At 34.3% G+C, this 27,084-nt stretch overlaps 1 protein-coding gene across 1 annotated transcript in view; it reads right to left on the reverse strand.

Moving 5' to 3' along the window:
• Positions 1–6,935: 6,935 nt before the first annotated feature.
• Positions 6,936–27,084, reverse strand: part of LOC123564760 (synaptogyrin-2-like) — a 28,091-nt gene continuing 7,942 nt past the window's right edge. The window contains exons 3-4 of the mRNA XM_045358555.2: positions 19,318–19,472; positions 6,936–18,995 (exon numbers count right to left, since the gene is read on the reverse strand). Coding sequence (XP_045214490.1) covers positions 18,789–18,995; positions 19,318–19,472 — 362 coding nt within the window. The 3' untranslated portion in view covers positions 6,936–18,788. The remainder of the gene's footprint in view (positions 18,996–19,317; positions 19,473–27,084) is intronic.

Raw genomic sequence — 27,084 nt, forward strand, 5'->3', positions numbered from 1 at the left:
TTACGTCATTTGTCTTTCTTTCATAGATGATATAACACGAGTTTCTTTTCTTTTTGATTTAATTGAAGGAGGTGAATAAAATGATAAAACGTGAGACCATGACGATTATTTTTCATTATTATGCGACGAATTAATATATTCCAAGATGGGAAAATACAACTTTAATAGTTTCTGTTACATGTTAGCGTTTCCTACTGAAACATCAAAATTCCTTCTTTCTTTACCTGATTACAGACCAAGTCAATACGACCAACGTCTATATTCTTGAAACGACTGTTATTTCACCAGTGTAACATCAAAGTTACGTGATAGTCGTATTATATTTAGCAAATAATCAAGGCTTTCGAGTTGTTTATCGTCTGATTTACCACGGTTCAGAGTTCAGATGCGTAGGAATGGGCGATATCGGTCAGTTAATTCCCCTGATTAAACAGGTGCGCGTATAGGTGGCGCTACATGCGAATAGGTCCTAGAAAATTTTGTTTACATAATTTACATTATATAGTCGCTGTCACTTCAGACTATATTAGTAGATTTGGAAAATATCCGATTATGTTATCAAAATTCAGCTGTTTATCCCTTGAGCAATTGAGGAAAGAGCTTTATTTATATTTATTGATACTCTGTGAGGCTAGCTGTAAGGACTGTTTTAAAGTGCATTTTCTGTGTGTCAGTTTATATATGGACTGTATGATTGTTATGTTTGTTAATTGTGACAATAAATACTATTATTTAGCTTTAAAGTATTTTTCAATATTGAAATGCCTCCTTGGAAAGTCATTTTATTATTGTACAAGTATTCAGACTATATTCTTAGAATAAGGATCAGTATACTAGACAGTATATATTCCTAAAGTTACAAATTAATCGGAAAGATCTGCATACACAGTTTAATGCAATGAGATCTTGAATAATATAGAAATTATAATAATAATTACTGTAAAATGTTAGAATATAATTATACTCTTGTGATAAGATGTCCCTTCAATTTTCCATCAGCCCAATTAATTTATTATAGGTGTTTTCTCATATATTTCATGAAAATATCATCCATGAGGCATAAATGATCTCTATTGACAAGTTGACATACCACGTGTTAATTTAATTTTATGATGCTGCCTCTTTAATTTTCAGTCAATTCAGTTCACAGCAACTTGCCCACATAAAGTGAAAATATAAATCTCTACATTTAATAAAAACACCCGTAGGATTTATAATACACATACCACAAATCTGTGAAGCTTTAAAAATAAAAACAAATGTGAGACATATTAGACATTATTTCAAATTGCAATGTATTAAGAAAACTTATTATACACATTACATTAACATCTGACCTATATTTAACACCTAAGTGGGAGCAGGAAGTGTTAAGTCTGCTTCAAGGACATATTTTTGAACCCCTAGAGTTAACAGGACACATGGCATGTACATTTTTATGGTAACAATCAGTATGCAGCCAATGGATAGGCAATTTTATGCAAACTAAATGTTTCCAGAGAAACCATTGTCTATTTGAAACAAAGCTTCCATTCAGGGGTAAAATTTAGCAATATTTTTCAACTAGCTACTATAGCTAGCCCCACTTTGCTTATAAATTGTACGGAAATGTGACTCGCTTAAATTAAAGCTACAATAATAATTTCAGTTATATATTACAAGCCTGCATTTTGAAATGATGAAAATTTTACCAGGCTTTAAATTTTATGTTAAAAACAGAAGAAACAGCTATCCAAATAGATTATATTGATACATTACACGATTAGATTTTTTTTAATACTTTAATTACTTTTTTATTCAGCTGTCAAATGCATGAAAGGTTAAGAAAAAGAGTTTAACTATGATAAAAGCCGAGAGTATACGCATGATAGGACCTATTCGCCCGTAGCGACACCTATCAAATCATGTGGGAAGATAACTCAGCGAATGCTGCCATTGAACCACGAAGGCGTTAGCCCGAATGGTTAAATACTGAAGCATCTGAACGATGAACCGTGGTAAATTAGACAATAAATAACAAGAAGGCCTTGATTGTTTTCATTCTGACATGCTCATTGATATATTTTAATAAATATTAGATCTATACTGGACTTCGTTTACCTGAGGAGTAATGTATCGAACGTCATGCGGCAATATGACGTCATAAATGACGTCATAATGCTCTCTTACCGGTCCGTGCGTCAACCGTTGTTTATCGCAGAATATATAGAGCTTGATTTTCTTCTTTGTTTAACTGGAAAACAAATCGAACCATGTTAGAATAGATATTATACTGGACTTCGTTTACGCGAGGAGTAATGTATCGAACGTCATGTGGCAATATGACGTAATAATTGACGTCATAATACTCTCTTACCGGTCCGCGCGTCAACCGTTGTTTATCGCAGAATATATAGAGCTTGATTTTCTTCTTTGTTTAACTGGAAATAAAATCGAGCCATGTTAGAATATATTTTACTTCCACGATGTCAAACTTTTCTAACTCACTGGCAGACACATTTCTTGAGTAATTCCACTAAAACTTACACATAAGGTAGGCCTATATAGCTAGATCATCTCAATGGAGTTCAATACACGTAGTTCTATGGCCTTTGACTCGGTCAGAATTATTGCATTTCACATTTTGAACACATTAGAGGCTATGTATCGAATGTATGTGGGCACAGACAATGCAGTACATGTCATAGGTTAGATTGCTTAAAAGATATATTGTAGCGACTAAATTGCACAAGTAATTACGTTAGCTATATAGGACCATCATGTCCCTCTTGTTATAACAAATTTGCTTGCTTTCCTAGCCACTTGTAAAGATAGGCAAGTCTGATCGTCTGTACTTTTTGATAACATTATAGACTACTTCTATAAGGCAATTGTAAAATCAGAAGATAGACTCTTCTTAGTTTTTAGCAGTTTTAATTTCCACATCCCATCAATCACTGTATTATTCAAGTTGTATCTGACGATCTTGTGTGGCTTCCTCTTCAATACCGTCTAGTTGTCCTGGCCAAGAAATTCATACCTGTTTTTATACGAGACTTTTAAAGTACATTTCCTGGCGTCGATATTCTAAATAATAGTTGCATTAAATTTTATACAGAAACGTATTATTATTGCAGCTGTTTCTAAGAGGAAATTGCAGTTGCTAATACATTATTCAGTACGCATGGAAACGAGATCATTGCAGCTTCATAATGAAGAAAAATGTGTTTTTCCTTTTCCAGAATAAAAAAGGCATGTAGTGCCGCCCTTCCACAAATCTTTTCCAATTTCATTATTGCGTTACTATGAAAATACATATTCCTGTGCAAATATTATCCGCTTTATTTCATAACATATATTGTACAATAACTTTTTTCAAATATCATATTTTATTTATTTTATTTTGCATGATTTAAGCAAAAAACTAAAAGGTCAATCTTCAGCGGAATGCGAGGCCTTATCAAAGGAACCGGGCACATGCGTGGAGTGTGTTTAGATTTGGGTGGATTGGGTTTAATGACTTAATTATTTTAGTGTCCTGGAGCAAAAGCCCCATATTAATATGACTACTCCCTAAGGCAAGACAATGTAATAGGGAGTAGTCATAGTAATATGGGGCTTTAATGCTTTAATCCCAATCAAGCCAAATTTAAACACAGTACCAATGTGTCTTGCCCCAATATGTCATTTACCAGTAGCTGCATTTTTTTTTCGTCGCACAAACAAAACAAAGACAGATACCCGGTTATATGTATCGAACTATTATTAAATTTGAAAATCTCATTAGATTTCGGTCGAAAATCGTTATTACTTGACGTGATTTGTAATGCAATACAAGGGAACTTTATTGCCCTTGCTGGGAAATATTTACATGTATACGAATGCATTCTCAATGAAGTGCCTTCGTAAAAGCAAATATGACCCAACCGTATTTAATATTTTTTCTGATATCTTTCCAGAATAAGGACGAATAAGCATTGTTGCTGCAGTCTTGTCCCTTTTCACTGTATTTACATATAAGCATAGCTCCATTGATCTTCATGGCATTGTTTCAATATGCTAAATGAGCTCTCAAACAAAAATGCATGCCTGGGGTCTTGTTGGTAATATAGTCGCGGCAAATGCATGTGCCAGGTAAGTTATTATTATGGCGACCATTACAATACCCTTCTCTTTCTCTGGCACGAGACACTTAATTATTTCGTGGTCAAAATTAAACGAAGTACTTAAAAACCGTAATGGCGATAATCTTGTGGCTCTGTACTCTGCAAAGGCACTAAGTATACGATTACATGATACAGTTTGCTGTTTATATATTCTACACGGTCATTTTTGTTTTACACTATTGTTCCTTTTGTTACCATTGAGTGTTCGGGCTTCATCCGGCGACTGTAACATGTATGATGGGATTAGGGGAGTTAAGGGTAAATGTCAGTCATTAACACATATAGATATTAAACATTGCTACTTCCGTTCGAGAGGCTGTGTTCTTGTAACGTAGATATTTTGTGGAATCTTCCTAACGGTTGACGAACTGCAAAGTATTTTATCTCAGATGTCAACAAACATTGGAAATTGCCACTCTGAAAAGGAATTGAACCTCTTCACAATTGATTTCCAAGTGTGACCTTGGTCTTACGTGCAACACATAGTACTGCCGCCGCGGCAAATTTCGAAACCTCATCCGATTCACTAAATGGATATTGATTAGGAGCCAACTTCTGTCTGTAAATTTGAGCTTGAAGTTGGGCGATTTGGTTTTGTGTGCTACATTCAGTCTTGTTAATGATAGTGAAACGCTTGCTTCCTTTGATGAATTAATCTTATGATCAGGACAAGAAATAAAACAAGAGGACCATGATGGTCCTGAATCGCTCACCTCTTCCCACATGACCCAGTTTTGAGTATGACGTCGTTGACCTAGATATTATCAAGATAAAAATGCTGACCAATTTTCATGAAGATCCATTGAAAAATATGGTCTCTAGAGAGGTCACAAGGTTTTTCTATTATTTGACCTATTGACCTAGTTTTCGAAGGTACGTGACCCTGTTTTGAACTTTAACTAGATATCATCAAGGTGAACATTCTCATTACTTTTCATGAAGATCTCATGAAAAATATGGCCTCTAGAGAGGTCAAAAGATTTTTCTAATTTTAGACCTACTGACCTAGTTTTTGACCGCAGTTGACCCAATTTCAAACTTCACCTAGATATCATCAAGATGAACATTCAGACCAACTTTCATACAGATCCCATAAAAAGTATGGCCTCTAGAGAGGTCACAAGGTTTTTTTTATTATTTGACCTACTGACCTAGTTTTTTAAGGCACGTGACCCATTTCAAACTTGACCTAGATATCATCAAGGTGAACATTCTGACTAATTTTCATGAAATCCATTCAAAGGTATGGCCTCCAGAGAGGTCGCAAGGTTTTTCTATTATTTGACCTACTGACCTAGTTTTTGATCGCAGTTGACCCAGTTTCAAACCTGACCTATGTATCATCAAGATCAACATTCAGACCGACTTTCATACAGATCCCATGAAAAATATGGCCTCTAGAGAGGACACGTTTTTTCATTATTTGACCTACTGACCCACTTTTTGATGGCACGAGACCTACTTTCAAACCTGACCTAGATATCATCAAGATGAACATTCTGACCAATTTTTATGGAGATCCATTCACAAGTATGGCCTCTAGAGAGGTCACAAGGTTTTCCTATTTTTAGACCTACTGACCTAGTTTTTGACCGCACATGACGCTGTTTCGAACTTGACCTAGATATCATCAAGATGAACATTCAGATCAACTTTCATACAGATCCCATGAAAAATATGGCCTCTAGAGAGGTCACAAGGTTTTTCTATTATTTGACCTACTGACCTAGTTTTTGACCGCACGTGACGCACTTTCGAACTTGACCTAGATATCATCAACATGAACATTCTGACCAATTTTCATGAAGATATCATGAAATATATGGCCTCTAGAGAGGTCAAAAGGTTTTTCTATTTTTAGACCTACTGACCTAGTTTTTTAAGGCACGTGACCCAGTTTCGAACTTGACCTTGATATCATCAAGATGAACATTCAGACCAACTTTCATAAAGATCCCATGAAAAATATGGCCTTTAGAGAGGTCACAAGGTTTTTCTATTATTTGACCTACTGACCTAGTTTTTGATGGCACGTGACCCAGTTTCGAACCTGACCTAGATATCATCAAGGTGAACGTTCTGACCAATTTTCATGAAGATCTTATGAAATATATGGCCTCTAGAGAGGTCACAAGGTTTTTCTATTTTAAGACTTACTGACCTAGTTTTTGATGGCACGTGACCCAGTTTCGAACTTGACCTAGATATCATCAAGGTGAACATTCTGACTAATTTTCATGAAGGTCTTATGAAATATATGGCCTCTAGAGAGGTCACAAGGTTTTTCTATTTTTAGATCTGCTGACCTAGTTTTTTAAGGCATGTGACCCAGTTTCGAACTTGACCTAGGTATCAGCAAGATGAACATTCTGACCAATTTTCATAAAGATCCCACAAAAAATGTGACCTCTAGAGTGGTCACAAGCAAAAGTTTACGGACGGACAGACGCACGGACGGACGACGGACACCGCACGATCACAAAAGCTCACCTTGTCACTTTGTGACAGGTGAGCTAAAAAATGGAACATGCCACTATGGTGGTATGAATAGTCAATTGGTTAATTTCATGCCTGTAGTTACTAGATTCAAATGACTATAATCATTCATATGGGGTAAATGGATTGCAATGAGATACATGTACACTTTACAAAAGGACTGGATGCCTACTTGTGACATGTTGCATGTCAAATCGGGTCAGGTCCACAAGACTCATCAAGATAAATGCAAAGTAAATTCAGAAGTACTGCTAATGCAGGAATTGTTTATAGAAGAAAAAGTAAAACAACATATGCAGATCATCAACATCTGTTTATTGACAACATTTTATTATTTACGGACATGAGTGTAAATGAGGTCACACTGCTGAATTAATGGTAAAACAATATTTATACAAGGTCCCACATTAACTGTACACAATAACAAATCTAATCACAGTCACACTTAGTATATTCTATACATGTACTTTTATTCTCTACTTTATGGATCTAACATACTCAATGTGCAAAAACTTTCATCTTAGGGGAAAGGATTACAATTTTCCATTTTTTGAGAAAAAAATTTATTGGTTGAAAAAAAAAACACCCTGTAAACTTTGGAAAGTACCGATAGCTCTAGAATGTCTTATGCAAAACACTGATGGTGCAAAACAGTGCAGGAGACGTTGATATCTACTTTCTTCAGTCAGGCATTGAAATGTAGCCAAGCAATAAGTTCATTCTCTCAAATATAATGTGCAAAAACATAATTTAACTTTTTTTACCACAGGTCGTATTTAAAGTGGCAAACAATTAAAAACTATTCATCATTACACAAAATCAGTCTCCTGTAAACTAAAGCAAAAACGAAACCGCCGTTTCCCATTTTTATCTTTTGAAGTGTTTATTCTATTGCAGATGGAGCTCATTATTTACTGGATGTAAGCGCCATTTATCTTCTGTTCTCTCTCAGATTTTGTAAATATCATGTTAATGGCTTTAGTAACAAGAGGGCCATGATGGCCCTATATCGCTCACCTGTTATCATTGCACTTGAGGACAAGAAGGTCCTCAGAAAAAATATCTAAGTCCAAAGGACAGTAACAACAAAGGGAAGAAATTTAACCAAAAAGAAAAAAAAAATTCTTACAAGGTACAGATATGTCAAAATACACCTACAAATTGGAGGTACCATCCATGTTGTACCACAGAAAAGTGGTCTCGGTTTTTCCCTACAGCCAATAATAAAAAAGTTACTAAAAATAAGCTATTTATAGTAACATAAAAGGGAAGTAATTAAAAAAAAAAAAAAATATTGTAAGTGAAGAAAAGAAGGATCTGCCAAATAAATCTGTTGACATAAATGTAATTTCAGATCAGTATCTTCATTAGTTACGGAGATATACCCATTTTAATTTGAAATAAAGGGAGGTAATTTGACATAAAATCAGTCCATAGTTATCTACCCTGATTGGCTCAGTCCAACTAATGACAATAATGAAATTTCAAATAAGTACTATAAGTACTTACTGATATAAATCCATTTTGATTACAATCAGGGGAGGTAATCAGATATAAAATAACTCTGAACCTATGCTTGGATCTGATTTGTCATGGAATCCAAGAATTATTGTTGTTGAAGTTATTTTGGAAGTTTGTATCAAATAAAACCATAAATGAAGTCTCTATATGGCTGCAAAAGCCAAAATAGCCAATTTTGGACCTTTAAGGGGCCATAACTCTGGAACCCATGAAGAAATCTGGCCAGTTCAAGAAAGGAACCAAGATGGTGTGGTGATACAAGTTGTGTGCAAGTTTGGTTAAAATCGAATCATAAATGAAGCTGCTATTGTGCAGACAAGGTCAAAACAGCTAATTTTGGCCCTTTCAGGGGCCATAACTCTGGAACCCATAATGGGATCTGGCCAGTTCAAGAAAGGAACCGAGATCTTATGGTGATACAAGTTGTGTGCCAGTTTGGTAAAAATCAAATCATAAATAAAGCTGCTACTGTGCAGACAAGGTCAAAATAGCTAATTTTGGCCCTTTCAGGGGCCATAACTCTGGAACCCATAATGGAATCTGGCCAGTTCAAGAAAGGAACCAAGATCTTATGGTTATACAAGTTGTGTGCCAGTTTGGTAAAAATTAAATCATAAATAAAGCTGCTACTGTGCAGACAAGGTCAAAATAGCTAATTTTGGCCCTTTCAGGGGCCATAACTCTGGAACCCATAATGGGATCTGGCCAGTTCAAGAAAGGAACCGAGATCTTATGGTGATACAAGTACTGTGCAAGTTTGGTTAAAATAAAATCATAAATGAAACCTCTATCGTGCAGACAAGAAATTGTGGACAGACGACGGACGGACGACGGACGAAGGGCGATCACAAAAGCTCACCCTGTCACTATGTGACAGGTGAGCTAAAAATTACAATCCGCCTTACAAAGCTGTATATTTACAGTTTCTCATAAGTAATCCTCTCCACCAGCCAATTTGAACAACAAATCATTTGGAATGCATCCTAAAAACTTGTACTGACAGTCTAACAAATTATTATGGAATTCAGTGCAAAAGATTAGAACCAAACTTAATCATAATCTAGAATGCTCTGAAAAATGCAGGCTATATCTCAACTTTCTTAACAGATGACAACATGCCAGAAACTGGGTGATTTACCTGGGAACGTTTACGCTACAACAACAATTGTGTCTAAAGAGCATTTTATCTTCATACATTTATCATTACATGGTACAATTTCATTTGTTCATTTAAGCGCTGAGACATGTACCTTACGTTACCAAACGGTCACACAAAAACATTTTCTTTTCAATCTTCTTTTACATGTGTCAAAACACTGAAACTCTAAAGCTACCGAATAAAGATAAATCTGTTAATTTAAATCCAAGTTTTTCACAACTCTATAATACAATGTTTAATTTTGTCTTAAGTGCACCTCCATTTGATTTCTACCACAGAAGTCTGCGCATATTTTTACATGGCAATTAAACATACTTAAGTCTGAACTATTAGTCCTTGTGCAGCTATACAGAGTGAGGGCAACGTTTTGACAGTTTTGCCATCAAGTGCAACTTTGGGTAGAAGATGTTTAGACATGCACAAAACAACAGTAATTAGTAGGACTGATGGAGAACCTAGTAAGAATGTTATTCTGTTTTATCCTAGCCTCTAAATTTCCTGTCTTTATAGCAAAAGATACATGTAATTTAAACATGTTTTGCCTTTCAGTAAGCGCTTGCCTTTTTTTGTCAATAAATGCTAGCTTTTTGGCAGCATCACAGACACTCAATGCCAGCTGCTCATATTCTACTTCTGCACGAGTGCAGGTGCAATTAAGAAGCAATGGTTTGTGCAATGTATACACTAGGTCATGCAACATAAAGTTTTGATGTTAACTTCCTTTTTAGTTAAATACTGGTAAATAAAAACTACCTGAAAAGATAACACACTGATAAAAATATATTTGAGCCGTGCCATGAGAAAACCAACATAGTGGGTTTGCGACCAGCATGGATCCAGACCAGCCTGCGCATCCGCGCAGTCTGGTCAGGATCCATGCTGTTCGCTAACAATTTCTCCAATTCCAATAGGCTTTAAAAGCGAACAGCATGGATCCTGACCAGACTGCGCGGATGCGCAGGCTGGTCTGGATCCATGCTGGTCGCAAAGCCACTATGTTGGTTTTCCCATGGCGCGGCTCATTTGTAGTAAACTCAACTTTACCTTTAGCCTGCTGGCGGCAAGGGACTCTGCCTTTGTGACAGTGCAGACCAAGATCAGTCTGCACATCACCATTCAGACATTAAATTTTAAGTGAACACCCCTTCAAATAATGAGTGGTACTCTCAAAACTGAATGATGGACCAGTCCATTTTAGAAATTTAGCTTGGTAAAGGTTAAAAAATATCAAGATGTGGTTATAGAAACTTTTAGGGCGTTTTAAATACTGACAAATAGTTCTGACTTCACCTTGAAAAGGTATTTCCCACTGTAAATTTTTGTCATTTTTCTGTAAAAAAAGCTTATTTGACCACATTTGTTGATTTGTTCTTACAAAACAATTAGGATATCTTGGTAAAATGAAAGCAATGTCTTGTAAATAATTTAATTTCAGAAAAATAAAAATTTTTGCAAAATTTCCAATGGCTAAAACTTTATACAAAAATTCATGTTCTTATGAAAATACATAGTTGGCCAAAAATTAAAATGATTAATGATAATCTTCAAAATGAAAGAGCAGCTTACTAGCAGGCCTGTTGATAAATAGAAAGTGGAGGTGGTATCATTTACTCTAACTGATAAATCAAACAGTAAGTGCACCTGCCATTACAGAACAATTAAACGGTTAATGTATTACAGATAAAAAAAAAACTCTTGACAACCATAAACTTGTAAAATGTCTGCCATCTCTTCACAAAATATTGTTAAAGATCACAAAATGTATGACACACTCTCTCTACTTAATTACGAATAAACAAGTTACTTTCACAAAGAAGCCATTTTCAGTCACGTGTTTAGTTTGACCAGAATCCATAGTCTACTACTAAAAGGATTAAAATTAATAAAGATGTTGACATTTCAATACATGTACCTGTACATAAATTACGATTTTTAATTCCTTCTTAAAACTACCTGAGGGTACTACAAGTTTAATTGTAATGAGAGGAACATTCATAAAACTCCTAATTGTGTTGTTCAAAACTGGGTGTATTTAAGTGTAGTACGAATAGGGATATTTAGTGTATGTGTACAGGTAATGAAATGTCAACTCCTTAAATGTCACCTGGAATTCAGCTGTAGTACTCTTAACAAATACACTTAAGTCTATATATAGTAACATACAGACACTGTCAGTTTTTCAAAATCACAGACTTCTAAGTAAAAGACAGTCAAACTTAGTTTGTTCAAACTCAGATAATTCGAACACCACCCTTTGCTGAAACTCTCTGCCAGTTCCTGGCAAATCCCTTACATTTTGTGCAATGGTTTGAACTACCAATAACACAAATAAATTTTGCTGGTCCCATAAAGTTCAAGCGAAGGAAGTTCCACTGTAATTATGCAATGAATCATTAAAAATATTTCTTCTTTTAGTGTGTGAAAATCTGAGCAAAAGCTACCATTTTGATTACCATAGTTCCAACATATTACTGTTTCCTAACGCATGAATTAAATGGACCAAAACATTTTAAAAACACAGACATGTTGCTATAAAAAATGCCTACCGAAATTAGTGCTGTGACAATTCTATGTTTAGTAAATAACCCATGCTATGAAACTTTATCTTTTAGCCACTTTGCACTTATGGTAATTTGTAATTCTTTGTTCAAGGATAGTCAGACTGAGCAAGACTTCCTTAACTGTAAATATCTGTCAAAATTTTCTTCCTTATTTTAGTAATAAATCTTCATAACATTTTAAAAATGTTCTCCTCGTGGGCTTCACAGTTCCCTTACTTTTCCCTAGATGCCTCATTGACAAACTGACAAATGTATGTATACTTTGCACCTAGAACACCTTCACGTACCCTTATTCTACACAGTCATCTATCAGTTTCAATAAACAAGAAACTTCAAACACTACAACAACTCCTATAACATATTCAGATCACTTTCAAATACAAATACAATATCATACCACTCTACAAACATTGAATAGATTTCTTACTATACTATCTATAAAATATATTAAATATCAAATCATCACTCAATGCATAGTACTACAATGGTTCAACATTGTCACAAACAGGTCTGTAAAAGGATGAAATAACCTATACAAAATCTTTCTTAATATTATAAGTGTTACAATTACTGACTCTGGTTTCTTAGTGTAACAGTTAATGCATCTGGTTTCGAAAACTGTAACAATTTTTCTGTACCTGGTTTCTTTAGGTGTTACAGACAGAAAGCAATATATTTTCTACTTTATACAATGTTAGTCTTGGAAAACTTCCGCATATATCTAACAGACTTAAGTAGCATTATGTACTTATATTCTTCACGGATTTACAGAATTCAGTTGTTAAAATTGCACATGCTTTCTAAATTTTGAATAAAAAATTTTGCACAATTTTGGAGGCTTTCGCATCTATCTGAACAGATTTTCTAAATTATTCATGTTAACATTTTCATGCAATTCTATCTTTATTTTTTGCTGTAAAATTGTAACATTTGTATGTTTATGTGATGCTGGGTTTCTAAAAAGCCTTTGCAAATGCTGCTATCCAAGGTCATCTTCAGACGGGCTTCATTAACACAAACCTTACCCTGTTTTCTCTTCCTCCACCTATCGTAAGCTATAGACATACTTCTAGACACAAGCTATAGACAAAGTTTTAGACATAAGCTATAGACATATTTCTAGACATAAGCTATAGACAAAGTTCTAGTCATAAGCTATAGACAAAATTCTAAACATAAGCTATAGACATGCTTCTAGACATAAGCTATAGACATACTTCTAGACAAAGTTCTAAACATATGCTACAGACATGCTTCTAGATATAAGCTACAGACATACTCATAGACAGAAGCTATAAACATACTTCTAGACATAAGCTATAGATAAAAGTTCTAAACATAGCTAAAGACATACTTCTAGACATAAGCTATAGACATACTTCAACAGACCTGCCTGCCACAATGCTCACTATAAATCAAACCTCAGTCGACTTTTTTTAAAATAAGTATGTGCATATGGTCTAAGTTAAGGAAACAACAAACACTAGATGATTCAAGTAATCTAGAAATGATGATCACACATATATATCATGTAACTACAGCATTATTATGATGTGACTTAACTGAAACTTAAGTTAATTCCAAGATGTTGTCTTTCAATAGGATTTTAAAGCTATACATTCTCAGATAGAATATAGATCTCATTTTTTCCATTTTTCTTTTATCTTACAGATCAAAGTTAAACTTGCAACTTACAAAATGAAAATTAGATTATATGAATAATGCTCACCTAAATGAATATGTATTATGAAGATGGCATGTACAAATTTAATTTTACTAGCTAATTTGTGAATATCATAATAATAAAAAACTTTTCAAAATTTTGATGTAATAAATGATTAAATATGACTGGTTAGTGCTCTTAACTTAAATATACAGTGCCAAGGGGGACAACAACTTACAGAACACATGGCAAAATATTGCTCACATAGTAAGATAGTAGGATTTATCTACCCTTCTAGGATAGAAACTTCAATAGAATATAAAATATCACAACAAAAGCAGTATATACTACAATGAAAATAAATATAGATGGAATGGCTTCTCTGGAATGGATTCCTGTGCCCTTATGGCACTTACACCAAAAATAATAATAATAAAAGGACAACTTTAAAGTACTTTTGTATGCAGTTTTCTACTTTTCACATGAAGGACAGCTCAACATAATTACAGGATTATGTAATATTCGTGATTTTTAACTGAGTCTCTGCCTGTTTTATTTAAATTGATAGCATGTGTGCAAACATAAATATTTTAAAGCTGGCAATGTCAACATATCATATAAATAACATTAACAATACATTTTGGCATCATTTACAAAATTTTCCTTATCTTTTTCGAGACAGAATCCAAACACCAACATTTTTAACCTTAAGACAATATAAAGCTCTGCTATAAACTAGTAAACATGGAATGAAAACATATTTTTCAATATATATATAGCATGCTGAGATTGTGTCTTTTATTATGCTTTTGATTTTACTTGCAATATATCATTAATTTATACTTTACGTCATTAAAAAGGCAAGTTTTATATTCAATAGAGTTGCTTTAGATTGGTCACTGCTGATGTTATGGGAAAATACTTTTTTTTCTGTACTCTTATCGTAAATAGTAAGATCAGCAACCAATGTTTCCTGGTCAGTACGGTAGTGAGTCAAGATTCATGGGAAAAATCATAAATCCAACCCAACAGTCAATTTATTCTTGTTCATTAAAACTTGCACCTTTAATGGCATTAGGCAATTTAATAAATATGCTGTATTCAGATAATTTCACAACTACTCTAAGTAAAGTACTAATCCATTGGCTTTGAAATATTTCTGACAAGTTACTCAAACTGAAAATCTTTAATGCACTAAAGAAAGGTTTTAAAATAAAGTTTTGTCAGTGCCAAAAAATTACTTTTACTTCACAGTCAAGAATTTTCACAAACAGAAAAGTAGTCAAAGAAGCATAAATATTATCTAAAACAACTGTTTACCTAGAATCTTATATTCTGTTAATTTGCTAACAGTATAAGACTGACCATAAAAATTCAATCAGATTCTATTTAAGTACTGTGAAAAAATTCTCTACCTATCTACAGTAACTACACACAATATGTTATACTGTTAGTAACCTTTATATCCACACGGCCCTACAACCATTTTTTTTGTATTTTGTCATAAGTCACCACTAAGAAGAAAAAGAATATAATGCAAATGTATACACACATGTTCATTATCAGGCTCCAACTTCACTATCAACTTTCAACGATTTGAAAATTATATCAAGAAATTCTTTTCATATCTGCATTATGAATGTATACTATAGTTATTAATTGCCGACTCAAATAAGTAATAGTTATAGTATGTGTGAGAGTGTGTTACCAGGATATATCAGAGCTAGGGGTACATCGAGGGTATTTTTCTCTGCACATACCGTCGAGGCCGGTAGGCCGAGACAGATATGTGAAGAGAAAAATAACGAGATGTAGCCCTAGCTCTGATATATCCTGGTAACACACGAGCATTACATATTATAACTGTTTTATCGCATAGTTTATCATTAAAATTTATATATTATTTTCATTTAAATTTGTTTATTATTATTTTTACTATTTTGATTCCCTTTCTGCGCCTCGCTGACTGAAACACTAAAACTTCTGTTTTAGAAAATGTTTTCCCCAGATAAAAGTACCCAACAAATTTCTGCATTGGTTTTAAATCTTTGCATTTCATTGGCCAGACATATTGTAAAACTTGTTGTTTTGTTTGTAAAAAAAATCAAAGAAAAAGAAACATTTGAGAAATCTCAGAATTTCATATATTTCTAAATTTGGCAATAACTATCAAGTTTTTGAAATATTCTAGTTTATTTATTCTTTTACTTTATAAATGTAGGTGTTTGTGACAATTCTTTCTCTGTGAACTGTAAATTGGAGCTAAAATCATCTTTTCATTGAAAGGAAAAAATTATACTCCCTTGATAGGACCTCAATAGAGAAAAAGTGTTCCGATATGTATCGGAACAGTTTTACTGTGCTGATATATATCGGAACACCTTTTTTCTTATGAAACTCCATAGAGATTTCCCTGTTGATATATATCGCAACAGTTTTGTAAGATATCAGCACAGTTTTGTAGTAATAATGTGTGTTACTATGTATAACATGATGCAAAGATCAAAGGAAAATTGCCGCACTATGCGATAAGGACATATAACGACATTCTAGGGGTTTTTTTCGGTACAGGAAGACCAAAGCCTGGAAACGGCAAAAGTTAAACCACTGACATTTTATAAATGAGCCGTGCCATGGGAAAATCAACATAGTGGCTTTGCGACCAGCATGGATCCAGACCAGCCTGCGCATTCGCGCAGTCTGGTCAGGATCCATGCTGTTCGCTAACAGTTTCTCCAATTCCAATAGGCTTTAAAAGCGAACAGCATGGATCCTGACCAGACTGCGCGGATGCGCAGGCTGGTCTGGATCAATGCTGGTCGCAAAGCCACTATGTTGGTTTTCCCATGGCACGGCTCAAATTAGCTGAATGGCTTCTTTACATCCTGTATGTCTTGCAATGATGTATACCCACACAGGTGAGGTGCAAAGGATCTGAAGTCATCAACGTTAATCTTTCATTCACAGAGTCTCCTTAAAATTCAGTAAATCTGATATCTATGAAGAAAGTAATCTATGTAAACTTAAAAATTATTTATCTAGAAGTCAGTATTTCAAAAATATGACCGGACAGAATTCTCAACTTGTTAACATAAGAACAATAAGTGAAAGAAAAAGCTGTTTTACAACCTTCAAAAAGACTAATTTTCTATACAATAAACACTCTTATTTTGGCATGGTATAAAATTATCAGGCTCATTAAAATAAAAACAAATAACAGGATTTGCTCAGATCTCTAAACAGAACTGTATACGAAAAACAAAATGGAGGCAAGCAGATAAGAAACCACTAAATTATTCCAGCAGCATTGAAATAAAACCTATCTCTAAACATATACAGACTTTGCAACTTTAAGTTGTTAAGTGGGCATGATAAATCCTTTCACAAAAATCTTAAAAGGAAAACAAAAACAATTCGATAAAAAAAAGATGACAAGAAATAAAAAAAAGAATGAGCAAAAAAGAAAAAGCACAACTCTCAAACTGTTTTGCAAAAGCACAAAAATGTAAGATACCATGAAGCAGTTAAGCACTGTAGAAGCAATATGAGTATAATGTTATTAATTTTCAATTAATAAACAAATTCCTATCAAGGGTAGCTATTAACTTGTAGCAAGAATGTTACAGCATAAAATTATACATTTTTTTTTCAATATGGTCTATGACATACTTTTCCTGAAACATCTAACAATTTCAATATTTTCTACATAAAACCAATAAAACTGCAATACTGGACGAACCTATGGTTTACCAGGCACAGAAATATTTCAAATATGTCTAAGCCTTTAGCAAATGACACACAATATTCACATGTCAAGTTACAATGATAACATATGAGGTTACAGATTTTCAACTGGGGCTACTCCACCAACACCACCTCTTACAGGCATTTGCGTTCTACGCACAAACAGTTCAGACTAGACCAGTACAGCATTGAATTTATGTTTCTGCAAATTACAGGCAAATCTTTCAGTTTATATATCATTCATTTGAAGGACAAAATATCCCTAAAAGAAATCCATAACATATTCAAGAACATCATGGTAAAATGAGTTGCCATGAGAAAACCAACATAGTGGGTTTGCGACCAGCATCAGCGCAGTCTGGTCAGGATCCATGCTGTTTGCTTTTAAAGCCTATTGCAATTAGAGAAACCTTTAGCGAACAGCATGGATCCTGACCAGACTGCGCGGATGCGCAGGCTGGTCTGGATCCATGCTGGTCGCAAACCCACTATGTTGATTTTCCCATGGCGCGACTCAAATAAGTTATTGTGTTGTTAACTAGCCTATCACAATCATTTCAAATAAACACAATTTTACTTTTTACATTTTTATATAAAATCTTAATTGCGTTGAAATCTGTTATCTCAAATTCAAGCAATTACTGCATAAAGCAAATAAAATAATTCTGTGTTAGAAGCTACCACTATTATTTATCAAAATGTCTTACCAGTTCTAAACTGGTAGTAATTCAACAAAATTTGTACATTTCATACAAGCCTTTACATTGATAAAGTATAAAAAATGGGTTTTTAAATACACTGACAAAATGCAACCTTCTTTCTTTATACAACTTCTATTACCTATTCTAAGTATAGGTTTTAGATCATATTTTAGTAGTAGCAGAGCACAGTAAAGTGAAAGCAATAACCTAATTCATAAGAAGGTCAAATTTATAACTAACCTATTTATAATTTAACAGGCCAAACTGTAAGTAACCATTAGCAATCTCTGTAACCAACCACTAAATGATCCACTTAATGGATTTACTTAATAGGTACTGCATATGTTGGCAAAATAAACCAAAATAATTTAGTCAAAAATCTGAAAATCCCTGGCCGCTGATTGGATGTTTTGACTAGTTAAACTATAAATAACGTTAATAAAAACACCAGTTTTCTTGACATTAATTCCCAGCGTAACAAACTAGTATTAAACTGCTTCTCTCTATTTCTCTAGCTTGGAATAATTTATTTAGAAGGATTTCCACTACCTGTTCCATCCCAAACTTGTCCTAAAGGCTCAGCTTTGCCTCGACGACATATGATATGTTATCCCCTACATCTCAAATTGCAATACTAACCCTGCACTGTTTCTATTACAAACAACTTAGTTCATACCTTTCACAAAACAAAGGATTATCTCCCCTAGTATAAAAAACAACAAACTTAATCTCTTCAATAAACTAAAATAATTATACGATGAACAAGAGAATATTTTGTATTTAAGCAAAGCAATGCGACTAGTAAGTTGGCGGTTGGTAGTCAGGAATGTCCCCGCTTTTCTGATTGGAGAAAGGGGGCTGTTGGTAGGGGTCGCTAGCGTCGCTTCCCGGGAATGACGAGTATGGAGATGATTGGTTCTGCTGTTGGTTGTCCTGGTAACCAGTAGTGAAAGTTTCTGATGTTCCTTCGCGGTATCTTCTGAATGCAAAGAAAGCTAATGCAGCCTGAAACAAGCATCAATGTGATACAATCAGTACTACATTATAAACAAATTACACTTTTACTTTTTACCTTTGGCCTGCTAAATTTCTAAAATGGACTGGTCCATCATTCAGTTTTGGCAATTCCGCAATACCATTTATTATTCGAAGGGGTGTTCACTGAAACTTTCCTGACAGAATAGCTAACAGTGCAGACCATGATGGATACCAATCAGGAATGAGGTATCAAGAATGACTATAAGTTGCAGAACAATCAACCGAAAAACAATAAGTTAAATATAAACTACAGGAACTAAAGTAGATTATTTTAGAAGTGCCTACTTACCCATGTAAAGATGGAGAAGAAAGAGAATGCTATGGAAGCTTGTATGTTGTCCTTGCCGTGACCATGGGGTGCCACATACTGCTTCATATCGTCTCTACGCCGCCACTGGTCTGTCAGGAAACAGAAACCAACAAACCAAAGGAACGTCCACAGAGCTGAAAAATTGTGTAAATAACTTTCATGTGTATGTAAGGTACAAGGAAATATTAGCATTGGTGACACATACTTTCCAAATATACTATCATACCACTTCTTCCAACTTTTGATACATATACATCATGTATTGATGGCTGCCCAGATGTCAGAGCTAACAACAGCAAATCATATATAAATGTATACCATATGTTTATATCTGCAGTCCATATTTCAAGTATACAGTATGCAGATAAAAAGTATACATCATGATTGTAGACTAGTCAAACTAAGATATGATAATATCTATGAGTAAATCGTGACAACAATTATCACAAACTATGGGCATGGTGGGTATATTACAGGTATACTAAATAATAAATTGCTTATAGCTGCAAGTGCATGTCAATCAATACTACCCTACACCTCTCTCTTCCATTACCAGTTTAATTTGTCATAGGCATCTATCTGATCAATCAATGCACTCCAATTAAGGTAATGTTTTAAGTATACCAGTAATTAATCTGGATACTGATCAATAATCCAGTAAACTGTTTGATGATGATTTCTTGGTAAAAAGGATTTAGATTAGAAATTATTTCAAACAACTTTCTTTACTGTACAAAACAGCAACATGTTCTGAAGAGTTAAACCATTTATTTGACATTATAAATATAAGTGACCTAGTATTTATACCTCAAATAACGCGCAGTTTCCTTGATTTCAAGAAAAAAAATTCTGTTTAAGTAACCCTTGAAGAGTGTAAGGTTGGTTGCAAAACTATATGATCATGCGATGTCACTTCTTGCCCAATAATAAGAGACCAGCACTAAGTTGCACTCACAGGTTACCTTACTGCAACTGTCATGGCTCAATTCATGCCCAGTTGTGTAACACTTAACTTACCATTCAAACAAAATTGCTTGTTTCTGTTAAAACACGCTTAAGCTAAAATGATGTCACGTTAACATACGATGATGTCAATGTTTTTGTTGTGGCCAAGGAAGAGTACACTTACTATATTTTATCTACTGTTTTAGATTAAGGGCATATTAGAATCGAAAAAATGTATAGCAAAACTGTGTTTACCTAAATTAATACTCTCAAAATCAGTTATACATCACCAGAATAATTCGCTCAGGCTATGCCCTCGTGAAATTATTCCGCAGACATATAACCTCTTTCCATGTATTAATAACGTTAAAACACGGTTTTTCTATATATTATTTCTTAATTAAACAGTGTGACCAATTTTCTTTGAAATGTGTCAATATTTTACAGATCAACAACAAAAAGCAAAAGGTGCAATTAGAAAAGGTAACTGTGTATAATTATTATCTGAAACTTTCAATTCATAGTTAATGTATGCTCTACATATCAAGCTACATGTTGTAACAAGTTCTCTGTGCTGCAAAAAAAACCTGACAGTCTCCAGCGACTAACCAGACAGTTTCTGATAACAGACCATATGAGCTCCTCAGACAATTTATCTTGAACATTGCCTTACATACAACTTCCAAGTTCAAGACAGGTTACTGTATATTCTAAACCCCTCCCTTTCAGCCTATCTCAGCCAGCATTTAATAATAATCAAACAAGATTGTTTATTACACCAATGCAAGAATGAAACCCTAGAAAAAAGCTTCTAAAGCTTATAATATCTATTATGTTGTCACATTAGAAACCCTACCCTACTTATTAAAAACTTCCTTTAATCAAGACATCAATATGGACATCCTGTGGTAACTATTTTGATCAATACAGCACTTTCATATATATACAGATTAATTTCCACATGCAAAATCATTCTGTTTGAAGAGAAACTGTTGGAAACCTTTGATTATAATTATTAAATCAAATGATATTTCCTCATTTTACAATATTCATCATGTTCATAACGACTGAAACGTTTTACAAAGAAAGTGAAACAAATAGTTTAAGTACAAGAGTTGTGGGGGATGGGGTTGGGATTGGGGTGGGGGTGGCAATAGAGAGTATACAGGATACTAAGACACAATATCAGAATTACAAAATAATAATTTTTTAAGTAAGAGTATTGTTTATATTTCTGTTCTATATTTACAAACAGATACTATCAGTTTTCTCAATTTTAAGTAATTTAAGGACCATAACTCATGGGTGACTTTGAGTATCCTCCTGGTTACCAAAATTGTCTGAGATATTGCCCACAAACAATATGACCAAGTCTGGCAAATATGTAATAAGAAGAGTCTCAATGTTAAAGAGTGGACAACCAAATTTCACATTTTTAGTTAATTAAGGACCATTATTATATCTGATAAAATCCAGATGCATATTAAACCTAGCTTAGATATTATGCCCATAAACACTGTGCCAAAGTTTGGTAAACATCAGATAAGAACTGCTCAAAGTAGAAAGTGGACAACTTCATAGACACCACTCTCCCAAGCAGTGTATACCATGACATAAAGAGGAAAACCTGTAAAATCAGAATAGGTTTAACCTCACACCAACACAATTATAAGTCATATGGCAACTTTCCAGCTTTTATGGTGGAAGAAGACCCCAGGTGCCCCTCCGTGCATCATTTCATCACGAGCGGGCACCTGGGTAGAACCACCGGCTTCCTCACATGAAGAATTCAACGCCCCCAAGCGTTGGCAATTTTTCCTGAAGGTTGTAACTGGATGGAGGAGTGAGGTGGGGGAATGGTACAACTTTGCATGTTGATAAACATTCATGGAAGATTTGAAATAAAAATAAAAAGGAATGAAAAATTATATATCTTTTTTTTGGGTGGGTTGGGGGGGGGGGGGGGGTGACCAAGGCAAGGTGGCGTCCAGGTGTGGGTACACAACTTCACATGTTTATAATAAATGTTCATGGAAAAGAATGAAAGACGTTTAATAAAATTCTACCAATTGGTTGGTTTGTTATGTACAAATCTGTAGATTTTTAAACAATTAAAGGGCAATAACTCTAAGGAAAATTGACCAATTAAAAAATAATGACAGGCATCATCAAAGTATGTTGGTTCATATTTATTTCAAGTTTCATGAAATTCTACCAGCTTGTTACTGAGATATTGCTGCAGACATGGATTTTTCATTAAATCAAGGGCAATAACTCTAAGGGAAATTGACCAATCTAAAAAAAAAAAAACTTGACGGGCATCATCGCAGTACATTGGTGCATGTTTATTTCAAGTTTGGGCATTTTTCATTAAATCAAGGGCAATAACTCTAAGGAAAATTGACCAATAAAAAAAAAAAACTTGACGGGCATCATCGCAGAATGTTGGTTCATGTTTATTTCAAGTTTCATGAAATTCTACCTGCTAGTTACTGAGATATGGCTGCGGACGGACGCACAACGCCATTTCAATACCCTCCTCCCGATTTCATCGGAGGGAGATGATAATAATAAACCTCTGGTTAGCGGGAATGATCATGACCAAGTAGTCACAAAATATAACATTCTACTATATTCAATTTCAGACAGCCTGGGAGAAACTGATAATTTCAAACATCCCAATAGCATTTGTCTGCTGTTTTGCAGAGGGACTTAGATAAATCAAAACCATTAGGAGAGAGTACCGGTTATTGTAACATAACCAATCAATATATTAGGAAATTTTGGCAAAATCTGCAGCAGTCTCGATCTAAATTCACTACAAATCTGATTTAACTAAAACCAAGTATCTGCACTAAAATTAGCCTTAACATTAAATATAAATGCTCAAATTAAAAAAGATAATTATGATGGTATTATTTATAATTATCACCATCATTATCTGGCCTGGCTGACTTAAATAGGCCCCAAAGACTATAATTTTATAGTTAAACCCCCGAAAGGTTTAGTTCATTATTAATAATGCAGACTATTTATGAAATATCTGATGTCTATAAAAACTGCTACCTCAAAAAATGTTTTATCAGTATTGTTATATGGGAAAGCAACCAGACATTGAAACAATGGATTCTGCAATCAGCAAAAAACATTGTTTCCAAGATCTATTTACTGTATCAGTGTAATTTGATGTATGAATTCCTTTGCTAATTCATTCTCAATTATACTCTTAACGATTGCAATGATGAAAGACACTATTGAAAGATCAAAGAAAAGAATCAATGGAAGACAGAAAAGCACCTAGGGATACCGATCCTGCAAATTTATCCTTGTGCTGAGTAAGGCAAATACCAATGAATGTTTTAACCCTTATCATGCTGGACACAACTGATTCTGCCTTTGCGACCAGTGTAGATCATGATCAGCCTGCTCATCCGTGCAGTCTGATCATGATCTGTACAGTGAGTGTTCGCCATTCAGTCAGTATCTTTTTGGTAAGCACCCCTTTTAACATTTATTTATTTGGGTTTTACGGCGCACCAACACAGTATAGGTTATATGGCGCCAAACAGGACTACAAATTTTGGTTTCACATCTCATTTACAGCGAAATAAAACATGAGGTATGGAATCAAAATTTGCATACCTGCTAGAATCACAGAGTTACAGCAAAACCAAGTGTTAAGACCCTATTAGTCGCCTCTTACGATCATGCAAGGGTAAGGCAGTGGTTCCAATTCTTTTCATACATAGATCATCCCAGAACCACATGGGGCACCGGCCTTTTAACTGTGAGTTATTGGTACTGTCCAAATTGAGAGATGGACAAGTTCATTATAAAAATTTAGCAATGGGTAAGGGTTAAATTTTCTCCCAAACAAAGAAATGTTGATGGACAGCCCTGTCAAGTTATGCAAAAGAATACAGTCAAGAAACCACCATGATAGGGATTTGTCCACATTTCTTGGCCAAACTGATGAACAGGAGGCAAAAATATCTATTATCATTATCACAGTATTTATTTGCCTTTGTCTATTAAATGAGAGTCAGCCAGGATATAGTGCAGGGAAAGAGTTCTGTAAAGTGTCAATTGGAAATCAATGAAGACTATAGTTATGTACAAGGGGAGATTTAAGATTTACTCTCTCTAATAATTTCATTGATCGAGCTCGGTATAGAGCATTCCATACCTCATTCTGGAGACTAAAGGAACCTTGCTGTGACACAACAGTACTAAAGTCTTCATGCAAATAAGAAGCTCATGAATGAACTTTAATTTCTGGAAAGTACTACAAATGTATTTATACACTTCTGTGTTGATAGTAGTTTTTTTAGGGCACTCCTTAGCAGTCCTCCATCACACACTGTAAAGACACAATTCTGTTCCAAATGTTTGCCAGTTAATTGTTAATTGTGGGGGAAAAAATCAAAAGACATTGGAGAAACTAGATTGGAGAAACTAGATGTCTCCATTGCACACAGATGTGCACCATTACTGTGTGATCATTATATTACTTGTTGACAAAGCAAGACTAAGTAAACTTTCACTTTATCTTTATTGTTACAGGTAAACGGTCATAATGGCTCTGGTAATATTGTGGCTGCCATTCTTTTTTTATTCTGAACATATAACATTTATTTCAATTTCTTGTTATAACTTATTTTTAGTAATTGTTACTTGTATCTGATTAAAATTTTACACAGTCAAATTTATTTTTATTAAAACCGAATTCATTTTATTACCTCCCTTTATGGCTCTTACAGTAAACAATTATGTGCAACACTGAAAGAAGAATTTTTCGTACTGATGAATGCATATTCCTTAATATGTAGACAACTACTTTGTCTGTTTTGATAAACATAAAATTAAATGCGCTAAGTATCTTTAAGAAAACAAGGGCCCTAACTCTGTTCTTACTGACCGAAATCCAAAGCAAAACCCTAGGGGTACAACTTTACATGCAGAATGAAATCTGTATAATGTCTGAATATTGCTAGATATTGGCTCTAAGGTTTAAAACTTTTTCAGATAATTATATTTGACACAAATGTTGTTAACTTAGACAGACAAAGGCAAATAAAAGTCCCTCCTCAAAGCCTTTGGGAGACACAAAGTAATTAAACTTAATACTGTGAGTAGCAAAACAGCTGTCAGAATGCGAATGTGAATGACAATCACAAGATGTTGCATAAAACAGACACTCTGGCAACAGATTTCTATGACTTCTCACTTTATTGAATATTTTGTTTGTTTGTTTGTTTGTGCTTTGTTTAAAGCTGTTCAACAACAGAAAATGCAAAACTGTAAATGCCATCCCAGTTTAAAACACTATTTTTCAGTAAGTCTCAGTTTACCAACCTGAAGGTGCTTTTTTTGCTCAAAGGAAATGTTGAAAAATCTGGGATCAAATTAAAGCTTACATATATGTACATTGCATTTTTAAGCAAAAATTTTGGGATGAATACCAGTGATCTCCATTGTCACTGTTCTTTCTTCACAGACACAGCAGTGTTACAATTTTGTAACTTCTGAATGCTGAGTTATTATGGAAGTTTGAACAACATTTCATACAAATTGTCTCGAGTACAAAACCTATTTCAAAGCTGACAAGACCTTTCAGCAATATTCATGGTTTTTACCATATGTGTATACCGTTGCTGTTTTTTTGCAGTCCAGAAGATGCTGTATAAATTATGTTTATTTTGCTAATAGTCTTTTATGTGGATTTTTGGGTTCACTAGACTTGTTGAGGTAAACCATGCTGATCAAAAATGGAAGAAGTGCATAAAAAGTACCCCTTATAAAAACAAGAAGCCCAAACAGATCTAAGTCCCTGATCTGAGGACATGGACCATTTGACTTTGCTCATGACCTCCTTAAAAACAGTTCATTACAGTTATTTAAAACTTTGTTCTATATTTTGCCACAACAGCCCCAAAATGACTTACCATTACAGCATACATGATAGTTTTGTAACAAATTAGCAAGTGGTTCACTGAAGATTCTTCTAACAGGGGCCATGTGAAACCATTTAAACAAAATTTTGAGAGAGTCAGATGCCAAGGGTCATTGTTACACTTCAGATCGGAATCTGGTGATGATCCATAAAGCTGTTCTTGAAAAGATGTTGTTCAAAGGTTTTTTTTATTTTTAGCTCTGGCAGCCCCTTTAATGAACCTAGAGGAACCATTTAAACGAATGTGAGAGAGGTCCATACTAGGATGCTACAGATCAAGTTTGGTGAAGATCCCTCAAGTGGTTCACAAGAAGAAGTTCATTTTCCCCTAAAAGTAGCTGAGCAAAACCATCTGAACAAACCATGCCAGAATTTTACAGTACAAGTTTGGTATAATTCTGACCATGACTTTTAGAGCTGTAAGTACAGCTGCCACAGGGAAGCAATACTCAACTATTCAAAACCATTCTCACTAGAAAAGTGAAATCAATCAATACAAAGTCAAAAACAAAGGCATAAGTTCCTGGAAGTAAAATGAAGTAATAGAACCTATACATTAATTGCATGCCACATCAACAAAGTCATCAAGTGTGCCAAGTTTCAATCCATTTTCATTATCTTCCCTGTTACAAGCAACAGTATTTTCCGCAATATTAGTATTTTCTCAAGACTGGTCAATACATATAATTTTGGCCCCAAAACAGCCAAAAAACACTGGGTACGAGTTTATTTTTATAACAGGGTTTTAATTAATTAATACTATTTTGACAGTCAGCAGCAAAAGTCCATTCTGCAGATTGCATTCAAATGAAATTTCAGTTTACTGTGTATATATATATTGCCACCAT

This window comes from Mercenaria mercenaria, chromosome 2 (assembly GCF_021730395.1).
Source record: "Mercenaria mercenaria strain notata chromosome 2, MADL_Memer_1, whole genome shotgun sequence".
NCBI classification, from domain to species: domain Eukaryota; kingdom Metazoa; phylum Mollusca; class Bivalvia; order Venerida; family Veneridae; genus Mercenaria; species Mercenaria mercenaria.